Here is an 11613-nt window from a genome sequence, read left to right on the forward strand (position 1 = left end):
GCACATTCACACACAGCTGCCTGCACCCACACACACCTGCACACTCTCTCACACACATCTGAAAAACGAACACACAGCTGCCTGCGCTTACACACACCTGCACACACCGCCACCTGCACACACACACACACACACCTGCACACTCACAAACACCTGCCTACACACACACACACCTTTACATTCACACCCCCATGCACACCTACCTGCACACCCACGCCTGCCTGTATGCACACACCTGCTTGCACACATCCACCCACCCATACCTGCCTGCACACTCACCCCCCCGCACAAGCACATGCCTGCATACACACACACCTGCATACTTACCTCCACAACCACCTGCACACTCACCACACCCGCCTGCACACTCACCCACACACACCTGCACACGTGTACTCACCTGTCTGCACACTCACCCCCACAAACACACGCATCTGCCTGCACACTGACCCATACATGCCCGCCTGCACATTCACACACCTGCCCGCACACACCTGCCTGCACACACACATATCTTCACCCTCACTTGCCTGTGTGCTCCAGCTGTGAGGGGTCAGGGCAGCCGCAGCGCTGTAAGGAGCAACAGGGTGTTTTTAATGGGTTTATTTCATAGGTGCCAGGGCCAGAAGGGAACCGCTGTAATCATCTCGCCTGGTCCCTGCACAGCGCAGGCCAGAGCCCTGCCCCAGACAATTCATAGCGCAGAGCCCGGCCGGATTGAAAAACCAAACCTACCAGCTGGTACCTGCAGCCATACGGCTCTAAGGGGACGTCAGCCAAGACGCGAACCCTGCCCCGTCAGACCCCCTGCACCCAGCCCCATTGCATCGAGCCACAGCAGGCTTCACACCCCAGCAGCTCTAGTGCATCAGGCAGGTGTCCCCCATTTCAGTCACGGCTACGCTCCACGAGCTGGGGGTCACACCCTGCAGGTTTGACGGCTGAGAACGTGTCAATAAGCTCGGGCTGGCCCCTGGCCCCTGAATGGGCCCCGGGGAGTGTGGGTGGGACCCTGGACTGCGTGTCACTGGGAAGTGAAGGGCTGGCCGTGACCCCCCCAGGAGCGAGGCTTTGCCGCGGCAGGGATCAGAGTCCCCCAAGGGAGCCCAGGCCCAGTCTTCTCTGCACTGAGGCCGTGAGTTCCCGTCTAAGGCTACTGCCCACGTTAATGCCAGCTCCACGTTCTCTCTCCAAAGGCACCGGCAGGAGAGCGCCTTCTCCCCCCCGCACACCTACGGGTACATCTGCGGCCCGCTGCGCTCCGAGCTGGGGGCGGGGCCTGCCCCCGAAGAGGACGACGACCCCGACGCGGAGGGGGGCGGCTGTCAGTCCATGCCCTTCTTGCACCGGTACTGCCGGACGCCCTCGTCCAGCCGCAGCGAGGCGGAGGGCTCGCTGGGTGGCTCCCTGCTCAACGGCTGGGGCTCGGTCTCCGAGGAGAACTTCACCAGCACACGCTGCAGCCTGGTCAGCTCCTCCGACGGCTCCTTCCTCGTGGACGCCAACTTCGCGCAGGCCCTGGCCGTGGCCGTGGACAGCTTCTGCTTTGGGCTGAGCCCGAGCGAGGCCGAGCAGGCCTACCCAGGTACATGGATCCCTCCCGTGCCTGTGCCGAGAGCCCGGGGGATAGGCGCTCAAAGCGCTTGCACTAGGCCCTGCTTTCTGCCAGGCCTTGGGGGCAGTTGGAGGGGGGCCGGGACAGATGGGGGCAGGTTAGTTTTCTGTTTCTCTTAGGACCGAGAATGCCAATTAACTAAGAGCTCAGTTGCCAAACCTCTTTGGCCTGCCCTGGAGAGGGGGCTGCAGATGTTAATTAATGGGGGCTCTGAAGAACCACTGCACCTAACCCCTGGGAAAGTGACAGTGTGGGGAGGGTGACTTGGCCGGGCTCATAGCTTCAGGGCCAAGCTGGCCAGGGCGTCCCCCCAGCTCCAGGCTCTGTGCTGGCCGGCAGAGTAGAGCAAGGTCTGGCATGAAATCCGTACCCTGGAGCTGACAGCGCTAGTCAGGGCGGGCCTGTGCACACAGATCCAGCAGTGTGTGCCGGCGCCCAGCCTCGGGGCACGCTCGGCGCAGCCGCTCCTGTATGAGGAGAGGCTGCATTTAGAGAGGACACTGGGGCCTGATTTTGCACCCCCAGGCTGGCCAGGGCAGGTTGGGCTGGGCTGGTCTAGGATTCGCTCTCCCACGGGCAGGGCAGACGCCCGCGTGGCTATTGCACTTGTCTGGGCCTATGCTGCATTGCACCGTGGGGATCCCTGCTTGCCCCCACGCTTGGGGCACTGCCCTGGGGGGCTGGGGTGGGGGGGTTGCTCAGACACACTCTCCCCCCAGATCTCTCTCCCTGAGGCGGGAGACATCTCATCCAGATGTGGAAAGAGCAGTTTGTGTTGCAGCGGCAGAAGCAGGGACCTGCACAGAGTATGGGCAGCAGGGGGAGGTGCAGGGCGGAGGTGCACCCCCAGGGAGAGCATCCAGAGGCCTTGCAATCAGGGGGCCCCGTGCCTCCTGGGGGTCGGTATGCGGTGTGCAGCCTTCCTTCTCCAGCGGGCGGGCTGATGGTCCCTGGAGTCCGGGGCCCGGCGGGGAGGTGTTCGCCCAGGTTAGCAGATTAGGGGCACGTTACAGCCTGTGCCCTGCCTCTGTGTGACCAGCACAGGCAGGTTTCTGTCTGCCCAGCCTGGGCGGGCGCCAGGGGGACGTCGGTTCTCAGGGGTTGGGAATTCTGGTTGCGATGCCCCAGGCGGCGTTGACTCACCTCCCAGAGGCACAGGCAGGACATGCCCCCGGCTCTGCCCAGCCAGCCAAAGAGCTGCTCATGTAGTAACCCACTGCTAGTGTAACCCACACACCGTCTGGGGGTGGCGTTCTGTCCCATCTAGTGGCACCGAGACCACTTAGAGAGAGAGATTAATGAGTCTGCTACAGCCTTAGCTCACAGCTAGTTGGCTTTAAGCTCATGCAGTAGAGGCTCATGCACTAAGCTCCAGAGGTCCCCAGTTCGATCCTGCCCGCTGACAACCAGGGTCTGTTGGCGTTACACTAGCAGAACCCAACTGTGCCCATGCGCTGCCCGCCATCCCCGCAGAGGGGCCCCGGCCGGGGGGGTCAGGCCAGAGCGTGCCCCACTCACTGCAGCCTCAGGTGTCTGCGTGTACTGCATTGCGCCTGCTGCTCAGGGTCTGGGCTTCAGTAAATCCGCTGTCACTCCAGGTCCCCTAGCTACCGTTAACCGGAAACGACAGCAGTGGGAGCAGACGAGATAGCAAAAGGAAACGAGACGCGCGGTCTTGGTGTATCCTGCCCAGAATCGCTGACAAGCTGGCTAGAGAGCCAGATGGGCCTGTGTCCCCCCCCTTAGCTCTTTGGGGAGCCACATGATTCTCTTAGTTACTGGGCCCAGAACTGCTCCCAGCTACGTCCAGCCCCTCGGCAAGGAGCTCTCGGATATCCACCTGCCCCTGTGACGATGCTGCCCGTGGGAGCCAGCTGAGGTCACTCAATTAGAGTGAACTGCAAACAAAACGGGGCAAACAAACCCCAGAAGCTGGTGGATATTCCAATACTTAGATTTACCAAGCCAAGCCAGCACAAAACAGCTTCTATAGTACCTCACTGGTTACTCAGAAGTCCAAATAATGCAGTTCCCTTAAAGTACCCAGCCTCAGGCCTCCATCCAGCCACACATGTGAAACATATGATGATGATTACTGAAAATCTTATCTCATCATATAAAGAAAAGGTTCTTCCAATCCCCAAGGATCAGCCACACACCCAGGTCCAATTATAACTTAGATCTTACCCAAAATACACACTTATAGCCAATTCTTGTTAACTAAACTACAATTTATTAAAAAAGAAAAGAGAGAGAGAGAGTGTTGGTTAAAAGATCAATATACATACAGACTTGAATTCAATTCTTGAGGTTCAGATACTTAGCAGAGATGAGCTTGTAGTTGCCAAAAGTCCTTTTAGATATAGTCCATAGGTTATAGTCAAATGTCCATGTTCAGGGTGACTCCAGTTGGTGACTGGGGATCTCAATCCTTATGGCTTAAGGTTTCCCCCTCTTGAAACCCAAAGCAGATCTGAGATGAAGAAGGATCGTGTCCCAGGGTTTTTATACATTTCCAGCAGCCTTTTGGCCTGAGAAAACAATAGGCTTAACTTTCCTTCTCCTCAACATCATGGCAATTAGCACAGGGCAATTTATCCATTGAACAGTTCAGATACAGGTTACCACAACCGTCAAAGAGACATATAGACAATAATGCTATTTCACTCAAGGGTCTTCCTAAATGTTAATATTCCTTTTTCGATCTTTGAATCAAAGCTGTAGCAATAGACAACACTTGTTTGCTTACATCACAAGCCCTGAGCAAACCTCTACCCTTCTATCTCTAACCATGCAGACTTGCATTTCAAAGCTCTATTCATTTACGCATCTTCCTAACCAATCTCTAAAGTTCGGCCATGGGTCAGGTCAGTCTGTGAGTTAATTAACTTTTTCTGGCCCTGTCACCTTTCAATGAGATATTATAATATACTCATAACATCACAGCCCCTCACCGAGGGTGGAGGGCTCTCAGGGATACACCTGCCCCTCACTGAAGGTGGGGGCTCTCAGGGGCCCATGTGCCCCTCACCGAGGCCCTGGAGCTATGCAGGGTATTTGATGCACTGAGCTCAGCCATGCCCTATGGCACCCGCGTTTACACAACTCACACCTCGTCCACAGGCAACAGTGCTCCAGGAGCTGCCTTTCCTGCAGGGCCCAGTGGGAAACAGCTGGGTTAGCGCCTCTCCGGGCTGCTTGTACCTTGTCCAGCTGAAACAGCTTCACTGGCCCAAGGCGCAGCTCCTCCTCCCGCCAGCACCCGCTGCAGTGCCAGCCCTGTGCGTCACTCCCAGCCTAACTCCAGCGGCCGCTCCGCAGTGTGCCTGGCACGCACCTACACTGTGCCTGTGAGGGGAAGGGCCACAGCTGGTCCCAGGGTGAAGCTGGACGGGAGCCAGGGGGCGGGAGGCTGCTGCAGACCAGGGGCCCTGCAGGACGCTGCAAAGGGAGCAGGCTCTGAGGAGAGGCCTGTGTCTGCAGAAGGGCCTGACTGCCTGAGGTGCCAGCTGGCGGTGCCAGCGCCATGGATGGGACACCAGCCCTGTGCGATGCCAGTGAAGTGGCAGTGTTGTCAGCCCCTAGCACCACTTCTCAACTAGCAGCGCGAGGCCACCTGTCCTGGGCTGGGGGGAGCCACGTGAGCATCGAGGTCAGGCTTGTCCCCATGCAGTGGCCGGGCTTCAGGGTCACGCCCGTCCCTGGTCTGAGACGCACGTGCCCTGGCAGCCCCTGGAGTGGGCTCCGAGCTCTGCGCCACCTGCTGAACACTGGGAATGGCCTGGCCCTTTGCCCTGCGCTGCGTCAGCCACGCTGCCCTTCTGCTGCTCCTGCCATGCCAGTGTAACCCCTAGTGACGGTGGGGCGGGGTGCAGACCAGCCCGGGGGTCCCTGGGGTCACCGACTCTCGCCCACCCCCTCCCTGAGCCTCGCAGCGTAACTCTGGGGTTGCTCTTTCCCACAGACTTCTCGCCGCCCGCTTCCCCGCTGGATGGGCTCCTTCCCCGTCCCGAGCGCTGGGAGGGTGCGGCGTGGGCTGGAGCGGAGCCCCTTCCCCTTCCCACCTGGGAGTGGAGCACCGGCTGGCTGGAGGACATGGAGGCCAAGTACTCCCAGAGGCCCGAGGGGACACCTGCCGCTGAGAAGCCAGAGGGGAAGGCAGCACTGAACGGGACCCGGCCCCTCGCTGGGCCAAACGGCAAGTGTTAGTGCTCGTGCTGCCTGGCACACGGTGACTGGGACGCTGGCGGGCCGGCCTGCTCTGGCATCGCAGCACTGCATCCTCCCCAGCCACGGGCACGCACGCCTCACCCGCCAGGCCTCTCCTGGGGGCCAGCCACATGCACCATGGTCCCTAGGGCGGCCTAGGGTGCCCGAAGCCTGCTCAGGCACCGCACTCTCTGGGTAGCCCTGGACTCGCCCCCTCCTGGGCAGCACTAGGCCAGGAGATCAGCCAGAGCCGTTAGCGTCCCCAGGCCCTTCAGGGCACGTCTACACTTAGACCCTGCGGCTGGCCCCTGCCAGCTGACTCGGGCTGCGGGGCTGTTTCATTGCGGTGTAGATGTTCAGGCGTGGGCTGCAGCCTGAGCTCTGGGCCCCTCCCTCCTGGCAGGGTCCCAGAGCCCCGGCTCCAGGCCTTTCTCCCACGCTGGGGCTGGAACAGAATCCTGTCCTCTGTGGAGTCCCTGTGACACACACGAGCGGGCACATGGTGCCTAGGTGAGGTGCCAGCTAGGCCAGACACAGGAGCACCCTCCACTCACCCCTAGAGCAGGGGCTGGGAACCGCCAAGGCTCCTAGGGAGCACCGAGAAAAAACCACTGGGAGACTCCCCAGGAGGGGAGGCAGAACAATCAAAGGGAGAGTCCTGGAGCCCGCTCCTACCCAGCGGCTAGGAAAGGGAGGAGAGTTCCCCACCCAGCCCATGACCGGGAGCAGGAAAAAGTCCCCAAACAGCCCCCTCTGGCGACTCCTTGGATAAGTGTCCCAGCCCCTTCCTGCTACCGAACACCCTCTGCCCCGTAGCGCTCCCAAGTGTGAGTGCCAACCTCAGGGCAGACTGATAAAAACCTGGGCACAAACCCCTGAACTTCGAACCAACCAACTGCCCCAAGTGCAAACTGCCCCGCTACTCTGACAGCCTGAACATGGAGCCCCACCAGCCCCAGGGTACTCCGCTCCGGCTTGCCACCCACGGCAGCGTATCTCCCTGACAGGTGACCCTTCTTAAGTTCAAGAATCACAGCAATAGTCAGGTACCCCTAGTCCCGAAGGACCAGTCACTTGCCCCAGGTCAATTGCATGTTAGCTCTCACCAAGGACAACGCTTGTGGCCAATCCTCTAATAAACTATATGAAGATTTATTACCTAGGAGAAGAAAACTAGAGTTATTTACAAGGTTAAAGCAAGCGAATAGAGACACACACCAATGAGGTACAGTCTTAGGCTTTGTCTTCACTACCCGCCGATCCGGCGGGTAGCAATCGGTTTATCGGGGATCGGCTTACCGCGTCTAGTGAAGACGCGGTAAAATCGATCCCTGATCGCTCTGCCGTCGACTCCGGAAATCCACCTCGGCAGGAGGCGGCAGCGGAGTCGGCGGCAGCGCGGCAGCGGTCGACTTTCCCGCGTCCTCACCGCTAGGTAAGCCGACCTAAAATACGCAACTTCAGCTACGGTATTCACGTAGCTGAAGTTGCGTATCTTAGGTCGGACCCCCGCTGTAGTGTAGACCTAGCCTTAGCTTTCAAAGGGTAACAGAGGTGTCTATAATCAGCAAGCTCTATTGTCCTTTAGGGCTAACCCAGGCTGAGCACTGGGGATCCCTTGCTTATGCCTAGGAAACTTCTTCCTCGCCCCCACCCCCAAGTCCAAGCAGCACAGATACCTAGTTCCTTTTGTCTGGGGGTTTTATCCCCCTCTGGCCATAATGCTCTCAGCTGCAAACTCAGCTGACGGAGGAGTCCACTCGGTGACGCATCTTCACGGGGAGGAGAGCAGAACAGGAGAGCGTTTAGTTTCTCAATCCGGATGTAGGAGTTTCCAGTCGCAGGATCCCACCAGAGCCTGTCTGGTATCGCTGGGTCTCCTCCTTCAGGAGCGGGTGTAACAACTTCTGCAGAAGAGCAGCTCCTCACACTCATTAGTGGCGATTCATAGAGGCTCACCCTCCACCCACTCCAATGGTATGGAATACAGATCAATGCAGGCGGCATCTCCCAGGCATTCACTAGAGGCCAACCACCAAACACGTCCTTATCATCCTCATACCTATTTGATCAGTATTAACCCCCACGTGAACTACAGCGATTCCAGCCCTGGGTCTGTCAGTGTCCAATAGAGACATGGGGACCTTGGCATGAGCTGGCACCTGGCCTGCCAGCATCACCCCCCCCCCCTTTCTTCCAGGCGGTGCTCTCTGTAGATTACCAACAGTGCTGGCCATCATGGAGCAGCCTGCCCAGATCCTGGGGTGAGCTCCAGCCTCCCCACAGCATGGCACTGCCCCCCCTACTCCCAAGGCTATCACGGAACAGATTAAATGAACATGTGCCTTGGCCAGCACTTCGAGCCAGCACTCCTGCCGCCCAACGAGCATGCTGCTGGCCTCCCTGTAGCTGCGGTGTGTGCTACTGGAGTGCGGCATCACTGCATGGGTCCCACTGGGCATCTGCGAGCAGGGAGGGGTTGAGGGAGCTGGGCCAGCATGTGCAGCCCTCACTCCCCATTGATTGCCAATGCACCAGCTGGCCGACGCAGACCTGTACAGCCTCGCACACCTGCATGCCTCAGTGAGCAGGTGAGACGCTCGGCTAGAGACGGGCGCCGGCTGCAGGGCAGCCTGCTTCCCCCGCCGCAGCCACGCTGGAGCCTCGCCTCGCCTCGCTGCGGGATGACAGTGAGGGCAGCTGCAGGGAAGAAGCCAGTCTCTTCCTCTTAGTGATTACTGGCACCTTGTCCCTTCTCATGCCGGCCTGGCCTCAGGAGTGGCCACGCTGGATCAAACCAGTGAGCCAGCCAGGCCAGGCCTCCCCGGGCTGGGACACTGGCCTGTCCAGCTGATCTGGAGGCAGGTGCAAATTTTAGTGAACTTTGGAATAACCTGCCCAGCCTGTGCAGCCTGGGCTGGGGTGGGCGGGCACAAGAACTCTACCAGCTGGGCACATGGCTCTCTAGGGCCCGGTTCAAGCACAAACGCACCCTGGGGCTCTGGATGCAGCTCAGCTCCACACAAAATAACCTGGATTTGCAAAGCCTCTGGTGGCCTCGTCCCAGCCCTGGAGCTCCACAGCCCAGCCCCCATGCACTGCCCCCAGCCAGGCTGCCGCTCCCCACAGCAGGCTCAGCCCGTCCGTCCCTGGGGCACTGCACTGTACTGCGTGCAGTGATTAGCTCCCAGCAGGCGCTGACCTGGCTCTGAGTCCCAGGACACCCTGGCAGGTGACTGGCTGACATGGGCACCGCTTGGGGTGAGGGTGAGGCAAGGCCGCTTTGGGCAGTGCTATGGGAGCTGGGGGTCAGGCTAGTAAGGGGCACTGGGAGAAAGGGAGCCAGGTTACATGAGTGTGACGTGGGAGCGATGCCTGAATCCATGGCGGGCTGGACGGGGCAGAGGAGAAGGTTTGATCCAAGGCCAGGCGCTGGGCCAGATACATTTTGACCTGGACCCTCGACAGTCTGATGTGTCCTGCGCTGTGGTCTTCTGCTCCCGTGCAGGCCTCTCTCGGCTCCTGGCCATCATCCCTGAGCGGGGCGGGCTTGTTCTCCCGCTGCCCGGTGCGGGGTGCAGGAGGCGGGGACGTGACCTGTGGTGCAGTGAGGCTCTGCCCGAGCCGGAAGAGACACTAGGTCTCCTGGCCCACTGTCCTTGTCGTGTCGCTGAGTGCTCTGTGCAGGGAGTAGGCCAGACCCGGCCCTTCCAGCCCCTCAGCCTGCAGGTTTGCCTCTGGGCATGCCCCTGCCCTGTGCCAGTTGGAGACGCCATGGCTCTGCGTGGCAAGTCCTGCCGTCGTGCCCGTCCCGCGAGGAAACAAGCTCGTTGGGCAGAGGCTCAGAGCGTCCCTTGTCATCAGCACCTGACTCCCAAATGGGCCAGCGGGTTTTTTCCTCTGAGCCCCACTGGGCCTTCACTCGGGCTCGCGGCCTGCAGGGGGAACACGGTACAAACGATCTCCTTGTGAACAAGGAAAATTCCCCATGGCCCCTCGGAAGGGATTGCTCTGCCCAGGGCTGGGGTCCCCATGCCAGGCCTGGCTGACCCGTGGACGGCAGAGTCACGCTCTCAGCCTGCTCGGCCGCTGCTGCTCGCTGTTAGTAAAAGGTGATTCCTTTCCAGGTGCCTGCATGGCGGAGTCCAGCAGCCCCACTGCGGGGACGATGGGAGAGTGCCCGGCCCCCTGCCCTGCTGCCCACAGTCCCATGCCAAACAGCTCTGCCATTCCCAGGAGGGGCGAGAAGACCAGGGTCGTGCTGCAGCCGCTGGACGCGGGGGCGACAGGAGTCCAGGCGTAGAAAGCCGAGCACGTTCTGTGCCAGGCGGGCGCAACGTCTGTAATGCCCAAAGCCCAGAGAGACTCTCGGGGCACCGTGGGCCTGGGGGCGAGCGCTTGGCTACTACCGTGCCCACCCCCAGTGCCTGCTAGACACGTCTGGCCCCTGGTCATTAGCAACAGAATCCCTGAAGAAAGGCTTTTGACGCTTCCCCCAACGTGGGCTGCGATCCCATGCGGGAGGGATTCCCCAGGCTGCCCCACACGCTGAGGGGGAGCATTCAGCATGAGAGACGGGAAGGGCCAGGCAGATGGGGCAGCGCAGAGGCCTCGCCGAGCTCCACACCAGCCGCGTGCAGGAGAGGAGCCCCACGCAACATGGCCTGGCCACGGGGCTTGGCGCAGGCCTCTCTAGCCAGCAAACGTTGCCTCCTTTTCTCTTGAGTGCCCGGTCCCTGGCAGGACTCCACCCACTGCCCCACTTACAGGCTAGCGCTCCACGTGGGGGCCAAGCCCGGATTCCTGCTATTGCCTTCAGGGTCGATCTCTGCTCTGTGACGCTGTCTGGGGCACCTGCCTTCATGGGCTTTTCCCGGGTCATACGGGGAACCCCCGGGTTTGGAGGGCCCTGCAGCTGCTGTCAGTTGCCAGAGGCCTGCATTTGCTGCCCAGGTTGGAGCTGGGAGCCCGGCGGCCCTGCCCACCCAGCTGGGTTCACCACACTCGAAGCTGGGGGTTGTTTGGCAATTGCCTGTTCCGGTTTGGTCAGCTCTGCAGGGGCGCTAGCCTGGGGGCGTTTAATATTTCCTTTCATGGCTGTTGTGAGACGTTTTCCTCACCTGCCTGATTTCCCAGTGCTGTGGCCTTATTCCTGTAAATAAAGAGAGCTTTTCCAGCGAGCTGCTGGCCGCTGAGTCACCCGCCGCACAGCGCCCGGCGCGCCACGGGGGTCGCACCTACGGGGCGTGTGGGTTCGTGCCCCAGGAGCCCTCCACCGCCTGGGCATCGCGCTGCAATGGAAGGCGGCTGAACACAAACTCCTGACAGCTGCCAGTTCTACCGGAGAGCATGCGGCGGCTTCATTTGCCTCAGCACTCGCGTCTCTCGCATGTCTGCCCTCGGCTCCTGTCTGGCCAGCGTGCAGGGAGCCTGTGCGCCGCGGGGCTCTGCGTGTGGTGGGCCCCGCCGCCGCAGTCACTGCAACGTGCACTAAAGCTAGGCAGGTACACGCTGCAGTGGCTCTGGAGGTGTCCCAGCCCAGCCCCTGGGCGCTCAGCACTGTGAGATTCCCTCTACTAGTTAAATCACCCTGGTCCATCAGGCCAGCATGCAGTGGTGGTGTTTGGAAAGGCGGCCACCCCGCCCGGCTGCAGCTGCCTGCTGCCCTCCTGCAGCCCAGGCTGCAGTGGGGAGCCCCAGACCATCCACCTGCCCTGGATAGGGGGCTGGAGTGCCCAAGGGCAGCCTGCGGCCCATGTCCCCACCCCCCCGAGGTGCACCACCCAGGG

At 60.6% G+C, this 11613-nt stretch overlaps 1 protein-coding gene across 1 annotated transcript in view; it reads left to right on the forward strand.

The window, feature by feature from the left end:
• The window catches only part of ROBO4 (roundabout guidance receptor 4), a 100511-nt gene extending 90384 nt beyond the window's left edge, over positions 1 to 10127 (forward strand). Inside the window, exons 18-20 of the mRNA XM_065417285.1 lie at positions 1197 to 1585; positions 5580 to 5813; positions 9952 to 10127. Coding sequence (XP_065273357.1) covers positions 1197 to 1585; positions 5580 to 5813; positions 9952 to 10127 — 799 coding nt within the window. The remainder of the gene's footprint in view (positions 1 to 1196; positions 1586 to 5579; positions 5814 to 9951) is intronic.
• Positions 10128 to 11613: the final 1486 nt, after the last annotated feature.

Source organism: Emys orbicularis, chromosome 15 (genome assembly GCF_028017835.1).
Source record: "Emys orbicularis isolate rEmyOrb1 chromosome 15, rEmyOrb1.hap1, whole genome shotgun sequence".
Classification (NCBI taxonomy): Eukaryota; Metazoa; Chordata; order Testudines; family Emydidae; genus Emys; species Emys orbicularis.